At 40.6% G+C, this 23,511-nt stretch overlaps 1 protein-coding gene across 6 annotated transcripts in view; it reads left to right on the top strand.

The window, feature by feature from the left end:
• MED13L (mediator complex subunit 13L) overlaps positions 1-23,511 on the top strand; it is a 395,342-nt gene that overhangs the window by 301,911 nt on the left and 69,920 nt on the right. For all 6 annotated transcript variants that reach the window (XM_021008008.2, XM_078154351.1, XM_021008010.2 and 3 more), the window contains one exon: positions 18,771-18,916. In XM_021008008.2, the coding sequence (XP_020863667.1) occupies positions 18,771-18,916 (146 nt within the window). The remainder of the gene's footprint in view (positions 1-18,770; positions 18,917-23,511) is intronic.

The following is a 23,511-nucleotide window of genomic DNA, read 5'->3' as shown; positions in this document are numbered from 1 at the left end:
GTAATAGGGGAAGCCAACACAGCAGAGAATAGTGGTTAGGGAGGGAAGTATTTTGAATGGGGATGTCAGGGAAGATGGTGATTGGAGTCATGTCTTCTCTGGGGAGAGGGAGAGGAGTGTCTGTTTGATTACTGTTCTCAGAGTTGGAATTTGAGGCCTGGTGGGGAGTCCCATGTGCACATGATGACTGAGCAGGACTTGTGGTAGCGTTCTTCGATCTGGGAAAGATCAGAAAGCCAGGTTCCTAAAGGTGGGAGTCTGAGTTCTGGATCTTTATCAGTATAACAAATATTTTATCACTTGTATTGTTACATATTTTCTCTTTCTCTTTCTCTTTTTTTCTGGGTTATTTTTCTGTTTGGCTATCTGTCTGTGTTTCTATCAGAAAGTTTTTCTGCATTATCACACCACCAGTTTTATTGATTTATTAATTAAGGAGTGATGTTTTTATCCCTGAAATATGATTTCTTTTCTTCCTCCTACCTTCCTCACTTTTCCTCTTACATCTTGTTACTAATTTTTAAGCTTATTGATGCTCTTTTTGCTTTCTCGTATCTCAGATGTGAGGCTTTGGTTTTGCTTTTAAAGAAACTGAAAAATAAGCAAGAAGACTTTCTCATCCTATGATCATAGCCCCAGCCACATGAAAACATGTACAGTATTTCATTTCTTAGTCTTTTATTGCTATCGGATGTGTTCAGTTCCTCTCCTCTCTCCTCCCCTCCCCCCAGATACTTTTCATCTTGAATACTCTGCCCTGGATTCTTTTGCAAGACTGGCTTGAATTCTTCATTTGTGTTGAATGTCTAGTTATTTTCTCTGCAGGATATTTTATCTCATGGTATAAACCATTTATCTTTCTTTTTGGAATGTCATTGAAAATTTTCTTTTAGTTTCTTGTAAACAAGGAGCAAGCTTCCATTCTAACTGATTGTCCTTGTAGTGTGAACTTTTTGTTTTCTGGCTACAAAAAGATTTTGTTGTTTCATGGTATAATTTTAAAGTTTGAAGTCTTCTGATAAGTTCAATTTTTTTTCTGTTTTTAGAATCTCTCAATCTATGGTTTGTCATCTGCTTTCAATATTTCTAGGCACTTTTCCTGTATAGTTTTCTGAAGTGTGGCATTTAGGTTTTCTATTTGATGGAGTTTTTCTCATAACTCTGTATATGATCCTTGGATTATTGTTTCATAATCTAACGTCAGGGTCAGTATTCACCTTTGGTAGAATTATCATATGTTCTTGGAATCTTATGGTGGTTACTTGATACTGTCTTTTTATGATTTTCTTACTGTAAACATCTTGTGCATCTCACTCAGCCTCTGATGCCTCTTTTCTGTTCTGTCATATAATTGTGGTTGAACAAGATCTGTGGAGCTCAAGGAATGAAGGAGACCTGCTGAGACACTACTGCAAGGAGGCTCAGAAAGAACATGGTTGCTAGGCTCAAATCTCCGTTTCCATTTCTTACTCTTCTAAGTTCCACCTTATTCTTTGCCACCAACTTTCTTCAGTCACCAAACTGACACTTCTGGTGAGAGAAACAATGATAATCTTTTGTAGTTGAGTCTCTCTTCCACCTTTCTCTTAGATCTTCAAAAACAGGAAATGTTTCATGAGTGAGTGTCATCCTTGTGCAAAGATTATTTGATTTCTTTGTCATTCCACTTTTTAGGCTATGTGCTGTCAAAATGAGTAACATGCTGAAGATTTTGATTATAGGCATGACATGGTCAGATCTTTGCTTAGGAATATCATTTTGGCAACATATGGCTTTGGGAATAGAAAGCATAAGAAGGCAAACCAACATAGGGACTGTTGTGCCAGTCCAGGGGAGAAATAATGAGGGGCTGAATCGGGTTGGATGAATTCACGATAGATAGAATCAACATGACTTGAGAAAAGATTGAATATTAATTGAATATTTAGAGGGCGGGGTATGTCAAAGACAACTCCAAAAATCATCACTTTTGGATGACTATAAGTATGACCTTTAAGAAATAGAAGCATTTGAAGGAGGTATATATTTTGAAGGAAATATATGCATTTTGCATACACTGCATTTGATATACTTAGAAAACATCCTAATGGAAAAGTCCATTAGGCAGTGTAGTCCTGAAGTAAAAGAAGGAGATTAGAGAATGTGTGTGTACGTATGTGTACACACACACACACACACACACACACACACACACACACACAACACACACACACAGAGGGGGAGAGAGACAGAGAGGGAGAGGGAGAGAGAGAGGGTGTAGTTGAGCCCATGATATCTCAGTAAGGAAGCAGCTGGGTGGAACATTGCCATATAATTATATGCCACCTACCTGTACATCCTTGTCCATCATCTCTAGTACTAGGTGTGCCTGATGTCAGACCATCCAAAACACCTAATGACCCCCCACTTCCAGAATGAACCTCTTGCTATGAATTATTCCGGAACCTCACTTTCTTGCTTTGAGGTTCACTACATCCACATTCATCACCTGGTAGAAATTCTAGTCACATTTATTTCCTAAAATCCAGGTCACTCTCCCTACTTTCTCAAGGAATTCAGAATCTGCTCACATTTTTTTTTTTGCACTCTAGCCACAGTCCTCCTTTTGGGAATGTCAGTACATATACTGAACATTGTGTGAATGACACAATGATGACCATTCACTTGATGGCACCATCACTGATAACAGTTCTACTTTTGTTACCATAAATATCACAGTTCTGATCTCTGATCACAATCCCCCTCTGCCTTCCTCTTCCTAAGCCTCTTCCTCATCCTCACTATGGATTCCAATGCCTCCAACTCCTTTTTTGCAGTGCCTGGTACAAAGTAGGCACTTAATAAATGCTTGTTTTCTTCTCTCCTTCCTCCCTTCCTGGGGAGAGCTACTTTACAGTTGAAAGACAGCACTGGAAGTGAATGTATCTATATAATAGGACAGTCCACTACAGACTATGAATTGAAAGGGGCAGGAGAGAGACTTTAGGTCTAATGATGACTTCATTGATTAATTTCTTATCTCCAATATCCTAGGCAGGGAGATTCAGGGAATTGTTCAAAAAGGCCTTGACTGTGCAAGCATGGGGCATGAAAGGTCTGGCATAAGGTTAGGCAGGAGTGGAACATGTTTACAGCAGAGGCTGCCTACTGCATACAAGCCTTATGAATTTTAGAAGCCCTAAAAAATCTGACATGGAGAGTTTGAGGCCATATCAATACTGTATCTAAAGCATTCCCCTTATCTACTTGTCTAGTAATCCTGTTGCAAAAGAAAGTGTTCATCTGATATAACCTGTACTAGGTAGTCACTTACTATCTCTTTAATAATGTATTCTAGAATTTTGCTACCAATTGAATTTAAATTCACTGGCCCATAGGGTGAGACTCCATTCTCTTCATTTTCAGAAATTTGATAATAAATTTTCATTGGATTTCTCAATTTTTCAAAGATCAATGACATTGACTTAGTAACCCCACATACCAGTTCTTTGATTACCTTAGCAGGTGGATCATCTAGTCCAGGTGACTTGTCCTCATCAATGACAGCTTTGGATGTCTTTGGATATCACTCATTATCCATTTTTCTGTTTTTACCAGTCCAAAGGTCATTCTCCTTGGCAGAGGAAAAATACAGGATTTGTGTAGTCTCTCAGTGGTCCATTACTCTTATCATCCATTCCAATCTTTTTAGAGCCTCTTCTCGTCCTGAATATAACTTAGAAAAGTACAGCCTCTTTTCTTGTTCTTGGCATCCTCAGCTTATTCTACGCTTTTGGTGTACTTGACTTAGTTCTTAGAGAACCATGGCACACTCTCATTACATCCTCTTGTTTCTTTCCTCTAGACATGGTCTACATAAATAAATTTCTGCTCATATTTTTTGTTTGCATCTTGCCCACATTTCCCCTGGTTGCTTCCCTACTGCTGTCTTAAAGAACTATACCATATAACAATTAAAATTTTTTTAAAGAAAAAGAAGAAAAAAGTCAGCAAAACAGATCAAAACAGGAAAAAACATTCCGATAATATGCTCAGTGTTTTATAGTCTTCCCTCCAGAGGAGCAGGAGGAGAGATATTCTTATATCTCATTTTGGGGGCGACACTTGTTATCTGTAATTGTATAGCTTTCCTTTTTTATTGTTTTGTGATTGCTGGTATTTACTTGTGCACATTGTTTTCTTGGCTCTACTTCTTTCACTTTGCATCAATTTAAGTCTTTCCATGAATCTGTTTTGTTCTTGTTTTCTTAATAATATGTTTTTTTTTTAAGGCAGTTGGGGTTAAGTGATTTGCCCAGGGTCACGTAGCTAGTAAGTGTGAAGTGTTTGGTCTGAGGTCAGATTTGAACTCAGGTCCTCCTGACTTCAGGGCTGGTACTCTATCTGCTGAGCCACCTAGCTGCCCCTTAGTAATACATTCTTGAGAACATCCTATCCCTTGTGGACCAACCTTTGTGGAACAACTGGAGTTGTTTTTTACTCTGAATCCATTGAAATCCATTCTCTGAAAATCTAGTATACATTTTTGTTTCCCTAAGTCCTCATCTATTTCAATCCAGGCTATTTATAGTATACACCATACTACAAAGTATACTTTATAATAAACTTTGCTTCTTTTCTTGCTTCCATTGATCTACATTCAGATGCTCTCTAGCACCCTGTACTACCACTTACCCTTATGCTCCATTTTGAAATGGCCTCATATTAATACACACACACACACACACACACACACACACACACACACACACACACACACACACACACCCTCTATCACAACCATTTTTTCTTTCCCTATTCTTTTGAATTGGGTATTTCCTTCCAGATTACAACATGTATATGGATGGACAAATGGTAGTACATCAGAATGTATCTCTGGGACAGACGGTATGTGTGAACAGTGAGTTGAGCCCAGAGATGAACAAGAGGAGGAAAGTGAACTAAAATACTTTTGGGAAATTGTACAGCTCTTTTAGTGACCTCAAGCTTCCTATGGAAGCAAAGATCCAACTTTTTAATAGTAGTCTTCTACCAGAGTTCTCATATGGCAGCAAAAGATGGAATAAGTCTGTCTTCAAAGAAATAAAAGTGACTATCACACAGAGATGGCAGTTGAGAGGCTTGATTGGTGTGAGGTGGCTACAGCACAGGACCAGTGATGACTTTTGAAGAACAGGAGTAAAGCTCAGCATGGCAATGCATGCCTGTGATCCCTGCTCTCTGGGAGGTAGGGGCTGCTAGATCTCTTGAGCTCAGGAGCTCTGAGCTGCAGTGGGCTCAGCCAGTTGCACTGAGTGTAGCATTGGTTGGAGGAGCCCCCCAGAGCAGAGAGCCACCCAGCTGTTGAAAGAGGGGTGAGTGAACTGGCACCATGCTGGAAGATGGAACAAAAAGGTCAAACCTCCTAGGCCAAGCAAAGTGAGACCAGCCCTGTAAGGGGCCCATCCACTTCCAGCCTGGGTGAGATAGGGAGATCCAGTCTCATAAAACAGTTATGTAAAGAGATATGGCCTGATCAAGTGACTAGCATGAGGGAGTGGAAGGTGGAGAGCTAGGGTACTCCATCTGGTACTCAGGAGAACTGGAGGAAGTTTTCCAGGACATTGGGTGGCAAATTTATGGGGAGACGTGGATAAAAGAGGCTTCATTACACACCATTGGGGGGTCATTTCCTAATTGATGAGATCATACATCCAGTTGAGTGTGCCCTTCTGGAACCCCATTCTAGTCTCAGTTCTTCAGTGATATCAATCTTGTCAAATTTGCCTCCTATTTGGAATGCTAAATCACTCTGTTTTTGTTACCTTGTACATTTGTATATAGGTTTTTGAGGCCATGGGTTGTATTCCAGGTTTATTTCTTGGAATGTTTCTCCTGGGAATTTCTGGGCATCCCTATTGTTTATTCTTCTAACTAATTTGTCATCCCCCCCCCCATCATTCCTAGCTTTGTGGATCTATGGGCAGCAGTTTTATCTCATCTTCTTTCTTTTTAGTTTATAGTTCTTTTACTTAGATATATGCAAGAGGCCAGGAAAGTAAATTCTTGGTTGGTTTTTTTGTTTTGTTTTCTTTTTTGGGCTAGGCAGTGGGGTTAAGTGACTTGCCCAGGGTCACACAGCTAGTAAGTGTTATGTGTCTGAGGCTGGGTTTGAACTCAGATCCTCCTGAATCCAGGGCCAGTGCTTTCTCCACTGTGCCACCTAGCTGCCCCAGAAAAGTAAATTCTTACTGGTTCTTGTTACATATGATGTATCCCTGGCCACGAACTGTCATTTTTATATTTTAGTTCATGGTCCAGAAGCTACAATCCTGGTTTCAGATACCACCTTCTTAACTTCCAAAATTTGCTGAGCAAAGAAATCTTCACCTTCCTTCAGAGCAGTCATGAACCGCCCCCCCCTTGCGTTCCTGAGCTCTTCCACTTCTTGCTCCCTGTTTCCTTCTGCCTCTCCAGATTCCTTGTTTTCTTTTTCACCTTGAAGCCCTTCCAATGTTCTCCAAGGTCTCTTCTCTCTAAATTCTATGATCCTGTGATGCCTTCTTTTGACAGCAGTTCCACAGAAGTGTTTGACCAGGTGGAAACAGTAACACATCAGAGACTTTAGGAGTAGTTTTTTAAACATTCTTTCTTTTACCAAAAAGAGTGATTCTTTTCAGGTGTTTAAATGACTACCTAGGAAACCCACCGAGATTTCTTGTTTTATCTCAGAGAATTATAGCCTAACTGCTGCCAGTCGACCAGTCACAAGTTCAACAGCAAGTACATTTTAGCAAATTTACCGTACATTGCACTTCCTCTTACTTATTAGCTCTAAAGAGGAACCAATTTAGTCAATTAAAGTCCTCAGAAACAGCTATTTTTTTTAACCCAGAGAAAAATTAATCATATCTCTCCAGATCATATAAATGAGTAGAAATTGCTGGAGTCCTTTTTGCAGACTGGTGGTTGGGAGTGAGGTTAATAAGGTCTCAGGGCTGAATGAAAGCAAATGTGTTCCCCTTTCCCCCCATTAAATTTTTATTAAATTGCCAGTTTGTATGCAAGCTAGTAGCAAAAGGCAATAAAATAAAGACTAGCACATGGAAATTTATAGGTATAATAAATTTTTTAGTGAACAGTGAGCAAATACATAGTGCAAAAAAAAAAGAAGAAATAAAGAAAAGCAGCCAGAATGCTATTTATATTTTTTCCTCATACTCATGCGTAATAAGGCGTATTCTGCACCATCCCCCAATTTCCTTGTTGCCTGGGACTCCCATTGCACTAGCTAGAGTGGTTTCATTGTATGTAAGTTTATACCCTTACCTCACTTGAGTGTCACTCTTGTTCTTACTTTAATCAATTTCTTTAAATTCGTTTGATTCCATAGCAGTGATTGCAAAATGAGGGAGCTTGACCTCAAAACCTATGACCAGGCTCATTAAAGACATTCCCCAGACTTTTAAGAGGTGTGCCTTTGTGTTGTTAGAGTACAGTATAAAATCTGTGAAAGCTAGGGGTTTCTGCCATGTTCAATTCAATTTAAATCAGTAAGCACATATTAAGCATCTGCTCTATGTGTCTGTCATAAAAGAACATAGATACCTCTTTTTGTGTTTCTGTCTGTCTAGTTATCTGTCTGCCTCTCTGCCTGTCTGCCTGTTTATCTGTCTGTATATCTACATACAGATTCAAGATGGAAGCAGTGTGGTACATTGGGTTGAAGGCCTGTGTGGCCTCTGACTCACACAGCCTATGTTATTCTGAGAATCACTTAACTTCTCTGTGCCCTAGGCAGCTCTATTACATTTTTTTAAAGACAATTGGGGTTAAGTGACTTGCCCAGGGTCACACAGTTAGTAAGTGTCTGAGGCTGGATTTGAACTCAGGTCCTCCTGACTCCAGGGCTGCTGCTCCATCTACTGGGCCATCTAGCTGCCCCTTAAGATTACATTTTAGTGCAGATGCCAACCTCCCTTGATCTAGAGAGTTTTTAATCGGGAACCCAGTTCCACACACCCCCACCCTCCCAGAGCAGGGAACAGTGGGCTTGTCACCTCCCTCTTCTTAAAAACCATGCTTCTTCCACTGTAGGTCACACCTGCTTGAGTTGTGTTTATTCATTGGGTTTCTGTTCCCTCAAATTCCCCAGATCTTCTGACAAATTGACATCTCTACAGTCTTTCCCATCTCATGCTTTTAAAGTTGATTTTGTTTGGGAGGTGGTCTCAAGCTTTGCCGTTATCATTATGCTTTAGATCTAGAATAAACCTTAGTGATGGATCCCTACTCCCTCTTGCTAAAGAGAAGATAATTGAGTTCCAAAACAGAGAAATTGGCTTCCCCAAAGTTGCATGATTATTCATCACAGATCTCTTTCCCAATTCAGGCCATTTCCCACTGTAATAATCATAATTCACTTTTCACCCAGTGAGAAAAAAAAGTGCTAACAACTGAGCTAAGTGCTAGTGATACAAAGACAAAAGAGAATCAGGAATTTATATGCCGATGGGGGAAGACAGCATGTTCACATATGAGTAGATATTAAATAATGCCTAGTGAATAGAAGGTAGTTTGGGGAGGGGTGCCCTAGCACAGGGCTTCTTAAACTTTTTCCACTGAGATCTCTTTTCTTCTTTAGGAAGCAGTTTGTTGGCATTGTGTGGCCTGAAGGCATGGGCAGTGCAAAGTGTGCATGCTTTATGTTCACAACCAAAGCAGCAGTAAAGTTGCAAGCCCTGCCAGAAACACCTCGGATTCATTGTTTGGTTTTTAATTAATTTTTTGTCATTGCATGTTCAGAAACCTTTTACTGTTGCCAAATGTTTTGTGACCCCATATGTGGTCATGGCCCACAATTTACATGGTGTGCACAGCCTGGGGGACCAGGAAAAGCTTCATGAAGAGAATGATGCTTGAGTTCAGTCTTGAAAGATTTCTAAAGATGGAAGTGAGAGACACTCCAAGGATGAGCAGCAGCCAGTGAAGATTCTGAGAAGGGAGATGGAGACATCTCTGTGGAGTAAAGCAGGACTGGAAAAGTAGGAAGGGGCCAGGCAATAAAGGGCTTGAAGTGCCTAAAGAAGGTGATAGGGAGCTCTTGGTATTTGGGAAGTGGCATTGGGGCTCCTCCATGATCAGACCTGTGTTTTAGGAATATCATTTGGAATTAGAGTACAGAGAGACTTGGGACAGCTCAACCAAAATGGCAGCTACTACAGTAGTCCAAAGAGAGGTGACGAGCGCCTGAACATATGGTTCATACAGGTATGCGCGGCAGGGAGGCGACAGTAGGCATGGGAGAGGTGCTGGAGAGGCAGATTTAGTAGCTGCTTGTACACGTGGGGCAAGAGTAAGAGTGAGATTTTGGATGGTGATCAAGGTGAGCCTGGGCGAATGGGTGAATGGCCCCCTTGACAGCAGGAGAGGTTCAGGAGAAGGGGAGGGACGGGAAAAGGAAGATCAGGCGCTCTGGTTTATATTCCAGCCTGGTTACCTTGGTGTTGTCTTCAGTTTCTTGCTCTTGGTCACACACACCCCAGCCCTCTATATCTACTCTGAAGGTGGGTCTGCTTGCCCTAAGTCTCTCCCTACTCTAGTCCATTCTCTGCTCAGCTGCCAAAGGGATTTTCCTAAAGTCTAGGTCTGACCACATAACCTCCTATTCAGGGAACTCTAGGGGTTCCCACCTTCTGACTGCATTTTCACTGGCTGCCCACATTTCTGCCTCCTGGCTTCCTTCTGTGTTCAAAAGCCTATTCTGATCTAGGCTCGTGCCTTTCTTATTTGGATTATCTTCAATTTATCCTACATACAGTTTATTAGTGCCTGTTGTCTCTTAAATTAGAATATGAGAAAGAAAGGGAAGTAATAACCCCCTGCTGTGTGCTAAGGGTTTTGCAGACATGTCATCTGATCCTGGGAGGTAGGCTATTATCCTCATTTTTCACTTAAGGAAAGTGATTTACCCAGGGTCACAGAGCTCATAACTGTCATTGGTCAGATTTGAACTCCAGTCTTCCTAACTCCAGGTTCAGCCCTCTAAATACTACACCAGCTAGCAGCCTGTGAGCTCTTCGAGAAAAAGAACTGTCTTTTTCCTTTCTGTATACTCCTGGTGCATAACACAGTACCTGGCATACAGTAGGCACTTAATAAATTTTTCATTACTGAATGACTAAAATCCAGTAGTGAGTATTCAGTATAGAGAGTATGCAGTTTCCTTGTTCCGTTCTTTCTTTAGTTGACAAAGGACGGAAAGAATTATTTTCCAGGTGTGCTTTTTGTTGTATAGTCTTTTATCACTTAAACATCCCTTTAGCTAGGGAAACTCATGTACTGTTAACTTGGGTTCAGAATGTTATTTTTTTCACATGGAAGTAGTCTACAGGACAGGATTTCAGGTGGATACTATAGAAAGGTGGTGGAATCTTTCCTTTTCCTCTCACTGTCACTTAAGGTAGGAATAACAACCACTTTCCTGGAAGCTTTGTGTCTTTATGTGTTTCCTTTTCTCTTCTGTGTTGGAATTGAATTAATTGTTGTGAACCATTCTCCAGAAGGTCACTTCATTGCTACTCAGTTGCTTACTTACTCATCACCTTGTCATGTCCAATTAATCCATCAGATTTGGGAGTTGGTGATGTATCCACACTTATGTTTCCACCTTGTAGTTTCTTCAGTCTAGTTAACTAGCCACTCAAGATTTTAATAGGCTCAGTCATTATTGCTCTTGTATAAAACATCTCTGCCTTTAAAACCTCAAGTATGGACAATTTGGAGAATTCCTTTGGTCAGGGCCCTTTAAACAATCTGAAGAGTGCCATAGTGCAGAGAGGGCCATGGCTACAGTCAGCAAGGCCTGAGTTCAGATTTAGCTTCAGTCACTTAACTAGCTGTGTGACCCTGGGCAAGTCACTTCACCTTGTTTGTCCCAGTTTCCTCATCTGTAAAATGAGCTGGAGAAGGAAGTGCCAAACCACTCTGATATCTTTTCCAAGAAAACCCCAAACAGGGTCACGGAGAGTCAGACACGACTGAAATGAATGAATAAAAACTCCATAGATCACATTAAATCTCTATAAATTTATCTGGAATCACCCCCCCCTTTTTTCAAATGAGAAAGCAACCTGGTTTTGCTTCCCTGTTATGTTACATAATTAAAAAAAATACAGTGACCATACATATGACACTCTGTTAATAGTGTTCAGATGACAATTCACCAGCAAATTGTGTAAGGTTCAGACAGAAAAGTGAGGCCCTTGTAACTTGTAAAATTGTCACAAAGTGCTTGCTGGGTAACTCTTTAGATAATGTAAAAAATTGTAAAAAATTAAAAACTACTTCATTACCCTTGCGCTCCATTGTAAGAAGACAACATTTCAATATCTAAAATGATAAATATGTAGGTGATTCAATGACGTTGCAAAGGCATTCTTCGTGTGGTAGAAAGTTTCTAAAAAGGTCTTGGCTCTACGCTTAAAGCAAATGACTTCCCCTTTCACTGTATTGAGGGGTATGTCCAGTGTGAGCTTTTTCAGCTCCCTTTATCCGTTCCTTAAAACTCCTCAGCCCTATCATGTTCTTTGTCCTCCTTAGAGCTGATTAGACAAGAAAAGGCATCCATGCTCCTTAATAAAATTAATCTTCTGTTTGTACCTTTGATCTCCTGCCCACTTCAGGAACCTTCTTCAGCAGGGGGCTTCTAGTTCTGATGTACCTTCAGTCTCTCTCCACTGCCATATATATGGTCCTTGATACTTTAGAAGAAAATGAGATGAGCCTTTCCTTGACTCTTCTAAACTGGTTGACATCTTCCATGACATTGGCTGACATCTCTGACAAATATATATCTCCTGGTTTTATGCCTCATTTGATATCGGTAATCAAAGGGATGTCAAATCACATTGTCCCTTCTTTCTGAAATAATCTTTTATGATGTTAACATAAGCATGTGAGATTTTATTAGAGTAGAACCCTTGAGGTATCATTTTGTTCTGCCAACTCAGTGGCTTTGTTAGAGTCCAGTGTATCTTGCATTCTCTGTGCCTTTTTGACAGCCATGATTTTAACAGCATACTCTACTGTACAAGATCATTTATCAAACTCTGCCTGTTTGTTTCTCATGCCTTCATCAAGCATGCCATTGAAAAACTAGGTAAACTATTCTCTTTTAAAAGACAGGAAGAGCATAGTTGTTCATTTGTTCTTGATTGCTGCTTCCCTCCCCTTTTTAAAAAAAAATTTATTTATTTAAATTTTTGTTGATTTAATTTATCAACAATCACCTCCATATGCTTTTGAGTTTAAAATTTTTCTCCCCCTTCCTCCCCACCACCCTCCTCCCCAAGATGGCGGACAATCTGATATAGGCTCTACATTTACATTCCCATTAAAAATATTTTCACATTAGTGATGTTGTAAGTAAAAATTAGAACCAATAGCAGGAACCACCAGAAAGAGGAAACAAAACTCAACAGAAGAGAAAAAAAATAGCAATTCAACTTCCATAGTTCTGTCTTTGGATGTGGATAGCATTTTCCATCACGAGGCCTTTGGAGATGTCTTAGATCCTTGTATTGCTGGGAAGGGTTAAGTCCTCCCCTTTTTTAAAAATAGTGATAGTCATTTTTTTTCTGATCATTCTGGATCTTTTCCACTTTATGACATCTTGAAAATCAATCCCTCTATCATCAGAAATCTGTTGTCTCCAACACAAACCTTGGTGCTTTATTTGGTCTGATCATTCTTCTTTTCGCATCTGTGCTTTCTTTAGCTTCATTTCTACTTCCTCATACATGACTTTGAAAACTGTATTAGAGTCCAAACATGTTTCCTCCATTGTGATTATTGGAGAGTTGTAGTAGAGCTAGGTGTCACAGTGGGTAGAGTACTGGGCGTCGAGTTAGGAAGATCTGAGATCAAATCCGTTCTCAGACACTAGTATGATCCTGGGTAAGTCTCTTAACTGCTTTCTCTCAGTTTCCTCAAATGTAAAAAGAGTAAACCTTCCTCCCAAGGTTATTGTGAGAATAAAAAAATAGTATTTGTAAAGTGATTCATAAACCTTAAAGCACATAAGTGCTAGCTATGATGTTGAAGATGATAATGCTCTCAACAGATCTTTTCAGTTTTTCATCTGTTGTCCTTTTTCCAGTTTCATCCATAACATAAGTGTGCTCAGAATAAACTAGTTAGAATTTCGTGCCCAGCTTTCTAAAATCACTTTCCCTTCTACCACTCCTTGCTGTTTTATAAGACAGTAGTGCTATGCATCAACTCCTTTCCTCAGTAAGGTTTTGCAAGTGAGTTTTTTATAATACACCCTAATGTTGTCCTTGGCTGCCCTCTTTGCTTAGCAAGGAACAGCCAGTCAATAAGCATTTGTTAAGTGCATGCTATGTGCCAGGTGCTGTATTAAGTGCTAAGAATACAAAGAAAGGAAAAAAGACAGTCCCTGCTCTTAAGGAGCTCACAGTTTAATGAGAGACAACATGCAACGACTATGAACATATATACTGTATAGGAGCATGCACGTGTGTGTGTGTGTGTGTGTGTGTGTGTGTGTGTGTGTGTGTGTGTGTGTGTGTGTTCAACAGGGGGAAGGCACTAGAATTTAGGTTGATTCGGAAAGGCTTCCTGTAGAAGGTGGGATGTTAGCTGGGACTTAAAGGAAGCCAAGCCTTTGCTGGCAGTTTCTTAGCTTTTTGGGCTCATTGTTATGTCATTTTCCTTAAATTTCCTTTGGGATTGAAGATAGTCTGTGCCAAGGTAGAAGAGGCTTAGCTATGTACCTTGCCTTCTGAGTTGCATTTTTCAGACTAGGTCTTGATTGTATTCTTTATTAAGTTCATCTGATTTGTAACTTAGCTAATTGACATGACTATATTAATTATATAACTGATATGATTGATATGACTCCCATATCAGTAACTGGTCTTTCTCTTTCTCTTAACATGTAACATCATTTTTGTGATGTCCTGTGTTTGCCATGCCCAGCCCCTTCTGCTTTTCTTTCTTTCTTTCTTTCTTTTTCTTTCCTTTCTTTCCTTCTTTCTTTCTTTCTCTTTCTTTCTTTCTGTCTTTCTCTTTTCTTTCTTTCTTTCTTTCTTTCTTTCTTTCTTTCTTTCTTTCTTTCTTTCTTTCTTTCTTTCTTTCTTTCTTTCTTTCTTTCTTTCTTTTTCTTTCCTTTCTTTCTTCTTTCTTTCTTTCTTTCTTTTCTCTTTTCTTTCTTTCTTTCTTTCTTTCTTTCTTTCTTTCTTTCTTTCTCTTTCTTTCTTTCTTTCTTTCTTTCTTCTTTCTTCTTTCTTTCTTTCTTTCTTCTCTTTCTTCTTTCTTTCTTTCTTTCTTTCTTTCTTTCTTTCTTTTTCTTTCCTTCTTTCTTTTTCTTTTCTTTCTTTCTTTCTTTCTTTCTTTCTTTCTTTCTTTCTTTCTTTCTTTCTTTCTTTCTTTCTTTCTTTCTTTCTTTCTTTCTTTCTTTCCTTCTCTCTCTCTCTCTCTCTCTCTCTCTCTCTCTCTCTCTCTCTCTCTCTCTCTCTCTCTCTCTCTCTCTCTCTCTCTCTCCCTCCCTCTCTCTCTCTCTCTCTCCCTCCCTCCAGTGGGGTTAAGTGACTTGTCCAGGGTCACACAGCTAGTAAGTGTCAAGTTTCTGAGGTCAAATTTGAACCCAGGTCCTCCTGACTCCAGGGCCAGTGCTCTATCCACTGTGCCACCTAGCTGCCCCTTGTGCCTTTTTTCATGAAGAAATTATTCATGATGTAGAGGCGTAGGGTATTGATAAGGTAGGTCTACAAGCCTTTCACTTTTTTCATTTCTCTTTTTGGGGGGAGGCAATTGGGGTTAAGTGACTTGCCCAGAGTCACACAGCTAGTTAAGTGTTATGTGTCTGTGGTCAGATTTGAACCCAGATCCTCCTGACTCGGGGGCCAGTGCTCCATCCACTGCGCCACCTAGCTGCCCCTGCAGCTTTCATTTCTTGATGTTATGGTTTCTAGCGTTCGTGGCTATCTTTCCCAATAATGTCTTTTCCAGTGAAGCCTCAGAATATTAAACTCATAAGTTCATAAGGTCACTGTTTGAGAGCTGGAAGGAATGATGAAGTTAATTTAGTTTGGCGAGTTTTGTAAAGAACCTCCATGGAGAGCCTTTATAGAATTTCTCTGCCACCTCATCATCGTCAGAAACAGATGTCGCTGTACAAACTTCCATTATCTTCACGGAGATCTTTGTCCTTATGCTCATCCTGAAGATAGTAGTGTGAAGTATCTCTGAATATGATGGGCTCTTTTGTTGTTTCTGCCTATGGAAGCGCCACTTAAACACTGTCTCTGAAAGAAAAATGATTCATGAGAATATACTTTTTAAAAACTCTTAGAACCTGCGTGACCCAATAATTACCCACAGTTCCATTTTAGAACCTGAGTACCAAGCCACCTTGAATTTCCCCTGGCTTTTTGCACAGAATGACAAAGCTCACACAGATAGCTAATTGCTGCTCTCTCTCCTCCTGAGCCCTACTTCAGATCTGACGCTTCTGTAGTATAGCTGCCTAGCGCTAGACTGCCACTCTTGGAAATGCCAGTTTCCAGTTGTATTTCTGAGTCCTGCATTCCTCCACTTACAAATGCCACCAAAGTTGGCAGCAGACCCAATTTCCTCTATTTAGTAATAATTAATATGCACATGCTTTAATCTTTTCTAAGTGTTTTCCATATCATAAGGAATACAGTAGCCTCCCCAACCCAATAAATGAAGAGGCCCCAGGGACTCTTGAAAACCCCTGAGTCATGGTGTCAGAGGAGGAAAGCCCCCTTTGTGGTTGGAAAGAATAGGAATATCAGCGAATTGCCTGTTTACCCCGCCCCCAGGCTTTTCCCTCAGCAAGAGTAAGCACAGTCCTGCACCCCAGGGGTTAGCTGGCTCCCTGCCTCCCAAATTCTGGTCCTATTCGGTCCATAGAAGAGCTTTATACACCCCACCCTGTTTCACCCGTATCGGGCACCTAACTCCATTCAGGACCTTAGGCCATCACTACCACTGCCCTCGGTAAAGCTTGCCGACTTCACCATCTCTCTCCTTCACCTCCAGTCTTGTGCTGCATTCAATCCAGTGGTGCTAGACATTCTAGCCATGGCATTTCTCTCCTTAAAAGCTTGAGCCTTCATTCTGAAGGTGACTAAGGATTCAGCAATCACATCTTAACTTCCCGCCTTTTTGCCTCAGAGAATGAAAACTGAATCTGGAACCACTTTCCCCAATGTCGGGAATTCCCTCTTCCTGACACCAGGGCCCAGCCCCACTTTCCCCACCACGTGTCCCTGAGTCTGTGATAACACAGAGAGTGTCTCAGGTACTGCAACTTTTTCAGTCCCATATTACAGATGAGGAAAACGTGAGGCCCAGAGAGATTCCGTGGCTCCACAGCCAGTAATATCCGAAGCTGAATCTGAGCAAAGGCCTCTTGATTCCACGTTTAGTTCCCCACCTGTCTACTAGGGATGAAGTCCTGGGGATTAAATGCAACCTTTTTGGGAAAGCACAATTCCTAGGAATCTAGTGGCCGCCTCTAGCTAGGGGATGTAGCTGGAAAGTGGAGAGCTGGTGAGATTTGGTCATGTGCTCCTTTCTCTGTAAAACATTCTCTTTACAGCTCTGGAAATAATGAGGATGCGCTCGCATTGATGCCCATTGCAGTCTGGTTCTTACCCTACTTTCAAGGGTCATTGGGTGTTCTTCACACACTCTGCGTTATATTCAGCCAAAGTACTTTGGCGTTCCCTTTATGTACCATTCCATGTTCCATCTCTCATCCCCGTGCCTTTGCTGTCCCCTCCACCTGGACTACCCTCCTTCCTCACCTCTGCCTCTTAGAACCCCTAGTTTCTTTGGAAGCCCAGTTAAGTGCTGCTTCCTCTGTGAGACCTTCCTTTCCTCCCCATCGCCTTCCTTGGGGTTGTGAGGGCCCTGCTCCCTCTGCCAAATGACTTTTTGTCTATTTTGTATTTGCTTGCTTGTTGCACACCAGCATCAGCTAAGCTTCCTGAAGGCAGGCCTGCTTTTTGTTTGTGTATCCTCATTACCTAGCCTATGAATGCTTCTTAGATGACTCCGTGAGCCTAGCTGGACACCATAGCCAACATAGCTCAAGGTCATCATCACTGCTATAAAAATACTGGAGTTACATTTTCGTGAGGCACCATCTTCCCAGAGAAGGGGCCACACGTTTCTGAGGGAAGAGAAGTTGCTAGTGATTTTGTCTCTGTTCTCTCCTTATTCTGTAGTTTTCAGGGTCCTGGCCTCTTCTTGGCCCTGCTTTTGATCATCAGAGCCAGAGAGCTCGACAGAACTATGCTGTTTGTGACAATTTCCATTTTCCTCTTTGAAACTTAGTGTATAAAATCTAGTAGCCATTCTAAATCTTCCATGTCATGTGGTCAGTTATTGTTGAGACTTCACAATCAAGTAAAATGAAACAGTTTCTGAAAGGCAAGGGGCATCTTCCCAGTGCCAAATTGCATTGGTGACCACATGGAGCTGTAGAATGAGAGTTTTGATGCTTGTTTGGTTTTTTTGGTGAAAATTTCCAGCGTTAAAAAAGAAGCTGACATTAGGTTTAAACAAAACTTAAACTTTTCTAGTCATGTGGAGATTTTTCAAGTTGGTATCTTAGTGCTGATCTTTTCAAAGTGATGGACTGAGATGATTTATGGGGTAATTTTTGGGCTGGTTTTGTTCCTTTGGTTTGTGTTCTTAAGGGCTTTTCTGAGAAATGGGCTCTGTTATAACTGGGGTGCTATCATAATTTGTGAAAACCAGCAGTATAATTCTAGAATTATGTGTCTCTCTGGGTAAAGACAGTTCAAGGCTAATAATTCTCACCTAATTACATGGAACATAGAGAAGTAGTTTGCTTTTAAAATATGTGATTAGGAAAGGCAGATTGCAAATATTAAATAGAACAAAATGCCATCCTATTTAGAGAACCGTATTGATTGTGTATGGCATTTAGCTGGTAATTAAATACTGTCTTCCATAGGACTATGCATGTAATAGGTGCCAAATGAATATGCAATAAAGGAATGCTTGAAATACTGAGACTGTGGCCACCGTTACTAAGACATGCTGAGCATGAATAAAGCTCATTTTTTTATTATCTGCAGACCCAGTTACTTTGTCTATAACCAGTGTCCAATCTTGCTACCAAAATTTATGGTGACTTTCATTTACAGAGGCTGGATAGGCAACAAATAGATATTCCTGAAGCACATTCAAGCATTTTAAAATAAGAATCAGCATGGAGGGCTGAGTAGCAAGCTCTATTCGGAGTCACAGGACCTGAATTCAAATCCTGCTTCTTTTCCTTACTGTATCTTTAACTTTGAATGAATCATTTCCTCCTCATGGCCTTGATTTCCTGCTCTACAGGATGACAGTATTGGACTAGAATTCTGGGGTGGGGAGTCTCGAGGTTACCTGTGGTCCTCTAGGTCCTCAAGTGTGGCCCTCTGAGTGAATTCAAACTTTACAGAACAAATCCCCTTATTAAAAAAATTTGTTTTATAAATTTGGACTCAATCCAAAGGCTGCACCCAAGGACCTCACTAGATGATCTCTGAGGTCCCTTCAAGCTCAAAATCCTGTGATTCTCTGGTTTGCTACTAGGCCATTTTGCTAAATTCTCACAATCCCAGCTCTGCTGACTAGTTAACAAAGAAACCGGAGTTGTCATCTTTTTGTGTCCTCTGTGTCAGTTTCCTACCAATGTTTAGAGTTTTCCTTTGTTTTTTCAGTGAACACTTGTCCTGCGCCTTCACATTCTTTCTTCATGGGGAAAGTAATGTATGCACAAGTGTGGAGATTGCCCAGCACCAACCAATTTATCTGATTAATGAAGAGCATGTCCACATGGCTCAGTCGTCCCCTGCACCATTCCAAGGTAAGTGAGCTAAGGTGACTTCCAAAGCATCAGTCACATTGCCTAATGAAGAGCATAAAGATGAAGCATGATTTTAAATAAGTGCATTATGTGGATTTGGGCCTCTGTGTTATTTCACAAGGAGGCATTTTACTCCAGCAGTTATTTTGAAAACTTCCCAGACTTGTGGCCAAAACATCCACTGTTCATGATCCTACCATCTCAGAGTTGGAAGAGCTACCAAGGACTGTCTAGTCTAAGCCAGGCCTGAAGACGAATCCCTTTGATAACCTGCCCACATGGTTACCCACATGGTCTTGGTACTCTCCACTGAGGAAGAACCCATTCCTTCCTGAGAAAAGCTTATTTGGATTTTAGATTGCTCAGATGGTTAAAAAGTTTTCCCTTACATTATAGTTCTGCCTCTATGGGTTAGTATAAGTCTCATCCTTCTTCATATAACTGAACTCTAATGTGAGTCCAGTCTCAGCCTCCCCAGTTCATTTACCTGGTCTTCGTATGGCATCATCTGGTAGCCGTTCCCCATCCTGGCCCTCTTTCATATACACTCTGCAGCTAAAGTGTGACTATGAAGAAGGAACACAATGCTCCTGCTATGGTGTGGCCAGATCATAGTACAGCAGGACCATCTTCCACTCTACACCAGCCCCAGTCCTAGGCACTACAACTATCTGAAACAACCCAAGAGGGCCTATTGACCAATGAATAAGAAATTTGTTCTAGGAGGCCTTCAGTTATTTGTGTCATTTCTAAAATGGTATCATTACCAGGGACACACCTGTGAGCCCTGCATCAGGATAGCTGAGGGAGAGCCTCAATGATTACTTGAGCTTGGTAGTTCTGCGCTAAGGGCTGAGCTGCTTGGAAGTCTGTCCACACGACGTCTGGAAAGAATGGGAGAGCCCCAAAGTGCAGGAGGCCACCAGACTGCCTATGGATGGTTAAAATGGTCAAAGCTCCCATGCTGATGACAGTGAGATTCAAGCCTGGAAGTAATAGGAAGGAAGGGAGACCTTGTCTTTTAAAAAAAATGACATTGTTGAAGAAGAAAATGGAACATCTCCTACATAGTCAGAAGAAAAATAACTTTATATTACATCAAATGAGTTAATTGACAAATCTTTAAATACAGAAATTCATTGCTTTGCAGGTTAGTTAACCTGATATCAGTAATGATGGATTGTAATATTATACACAATTAATATTAACCTCTGCATTTTTTGTTGCAATGATGGTAGTTGCTCCATCTGGTGTATGGTATCTTTTGGAAATGTCAGTGTTTTATTTCCTCATAAGAACTGAAATGAATTAGCCGACCAAACATAGATTAATGCATATTAAATTGTAAAAGCTAACTTCTTGACTGAAAATTAATGAATTTTTTTTCATTGCTTTAATATTTGTAAAAGACTAACTTGATCATCTTGTATAGCTGTTTTCTCAGTCAGTGTTTTTAATCTTTTTATTTCATAATTCTCTCTGAACAACATATTCTTCAGCTTTGTGGCATATCATCACCAAAGAAGTTTAGCAGAAATATACTTAGGGTCAGGCAAAGCACAGTTTCTAACATGCTGGTAGAATTGGCTAGAAGATTTTCATTGACACCGTAACAGGCTGTCACATGAATAATTAACCTCTGATCAACAGTTCTTGGCATTCTGTAAAATATGTATTGATTTAGCTTAATGAAACGTCTAATGGTTGAATTCAGGAATTACAGAAGAAACATGGATCACCCTCACAGGGGCCTAACCTGGTTATAATTTATTATTGTTGAAACAAAAACTTTGGCCAGATTGTAGGATTATGGATCTCAAGTTAGGAGGTTCATGAGATGTCGTCTAACCCAGCCCATCCATGTTCCAGATGACGTGGTTGAGTCACTTTCCCAAGATCACAGAAGGAGCTAAAGGCATAGCTGGAATTCAGGCTCGGTCCCCCTGCTGCAGGCTACTCCGTGTGGTTGCCCCAAGTGACTGGTCAGTTCTGTCCTGGTGGCCTCCTGCCAGTGGGCATCCGGGACCCTGGTTGTGTGTGCCCATGGGTCTTAAGGCAGTTATAGTAGCAGGACTCTTTACCACTGCACTAGTCTAATGCAAGTAAACCGTAGGCTCTGGCTTATCGTGTCCATCTGTGCCCTCTTGTGGGCAGCCTCAGAAAGTATCTGATTTATGTCCAATGGGACCATGAAGTCATGGAGTTAGATGTAACCTTGCATTTAGTACAGGATTCCCCTTTACAAAAGAGGATGGTAGAGTGAGACGTGGACAAGATGTGTCATCACGTAGTTTGAAAATTAGAAGAGACCTCAGTGGTGGCACACTGAATATAGCACTGGTCCTAGAGTCAGGAAGACCTGAATTCAGATGCAGCCTCCTACTGGCTGTGTCACCCTGAGCAAATCATCACCTTAGTTTCTTCACTGTAAAATGAGGGTAATAATAGCACCTATCTCTTGGGGCTGTTGTGAGGATAAAGTGAGATAATATTTCAAAATAGCTTTGAAAACCTTAAAGCAATATATAAATAAGTGCTAGTTATTATTCTAACACTTCCAAGGAGTTGGGGATGACTCATCACCCATTAGACCTTTGGATACCATCAAAGGACTTGAGTTTGAATTCTGGCGCTGGTATTTACTATCTATGAGATCTTATCCCTCAGTTTTTTTCTTTTGTAAAATAAAAACATTGCACTAGAAGACCACAAAGATTTGTCCCAGCTCTAAATTTTATAATCCTTGACAGGTGGTGATGTATATATCTCCTTAAGATCTGAAGATGATCAAGTCCTTTTTAGTATAACATAAAATATTATTTTAAGGGCTCTCCATATGTTACTTACCCACTACTGCCAATTTAATTTTCCTCATAAAGAGAACAAGTGGCATGTACCATCACACCTGATTTTGGTTTGTGTTGTAGATAAATTGCTAGAAAATTTAGAACACTCCAGATCTTAAGGTTGTATAACAGATCTTATAGGGATAGTATTCGTCTAGACCTCCAATTTAATTGGTGTAAGGATTCCTGGTGAGGAAATCCCTTCCACCAGAATAGATCTGCAGTTAGTGCACAACTTAGACCTGTGGTTCCCACGGGTCGCCTGAGAGCCCTCAGAAGGTAAGGACTCGCTTTGCTCACAGTCCAAGTCAGACTCGACCCCCCAAAGACAAGTCTGTCCACTGTGCTACTCTGTTTCTCATAGCAATGCTATAAATTAGTGATTATTTCAAAATATATTCCATTGAATAAGAACATTAAGTACCTGTTTAAGAAAAAAACGAAATTGAAGAAAAGCTAAAGCAGGAAAAATAGTCTTCAAAATAACATTCCTTGTCTAAGATCTCTATGGAACACCTGTGTTTAACCTTGCTGGTTTATCACTAATACTGTAAAGCTGCAGAAGTACTCAGTGGTGGCTATCTTAATAATTCACCACAATTGCTGTGGAGGAAGTGCAGCATTAGAGCAGGTGTTGCCCTGCCAATAGCTTAAGAAGATTGAGGCTTTAAACCCCTCCCTGGTCTTCCAGATGCTAATGCAGGGAAGCTCCCCTGCTGCTACTTTTTGAGTGTCATCATCCCGTAGCTAGTTGTGTCCCAGAATAGCAGGAGAAACACCCGCTCTGTGTGTGTGCCTGTCTGTGAGAGTCAGCATCAGGAGGACTCCATTCTTGGACAATTTCAGACAAAATCAAAGGTAGCTTTTACCCCCAGAAGTTTTTACCAAGAAATGTAAAATACCTACCTGGAAGCCAAAAAAATTAAGTGTGCCTGCTCACTGGGGATGCAAATTTTTGTTTCCTTGATCGTTTTGAAATAAAAAACCAAACCAAACTAAAAACTTCCAGGCTAAATTCTAAAAGAAGATGACATAGAAATTTTAAGAGCTAAAAATGCCACTTTAAATATAAGTATTGTGCAGTGAGTGACCCTACAGATATTTACAATAAAACCATACTTCAGCGTTATGATATCAGATTGGCACATTCATAATTTCTCATGTCATATAGTTTATTGATGTCATACCGCTCATTTGCTGTATAAATTCCATTTATTGTAAGTATGTCATTTGGGAGCCTTAGAAACCACAGAGATAGCCTTCACACACTTTGTTAAAACTCTGCTGCACTGCCAATTTCATGTACTTCCAATGTCTGGGATCTTGGCCCTGTGAATACTCCCTCCACCAAAACCATTACTGCCCCTCCTGTGACTTTAGCGTCTAGTATCAGAGAGTTCTGGCCAAAAACATGCCTTGCATCTATTCTAGTGATAAACCACTCTACCCTTGACTCTGGCGATGCTTGATTTACACATTTGTGATCCATTGCCAGACCATGATCATAGTCTTTCGATCTCATGAGAATCTGCCAGACTGTGTCCTGCTGGAAGGCTGCCTCCATGCCATGATGGGGCATAGGCTTCAGCTCAAATTCCTCAAAAAACTGATATGAGCAAATAGGATGAGAAATGCTTTGTGACACTGTCATTTTCAAAGGAATTATGAAATAGGAAAATGTGTTTATGAGAAAGTCTGTGCTTTGACCTAAAATCACCACACATGCTGGCATGTACTTGGGAAGGAAGC

The sequence above is a fragment of the Phascolarctos cinereus genome, unplaced genomic scaffold (genome assembly GCF_003287225.1).
Source record: "Phascolarctos cinereus isolate Bilbo 61053 unplaced genomic scaffold, phaCin_HiC Scaffold_4;HRSCAF=312, whole genome shotgun sequence".
NCBI lineage: Eukaryota > Metazoa > Chordata > Mammalia > Diprotodontia > Phascolarctidae > Phascolarctos > Phascolarctos cinereus.
Note: the sequence above shows the minus strand (reverse complement) of the source record. Positions and strands in the feature narration are given on the sequence as shown.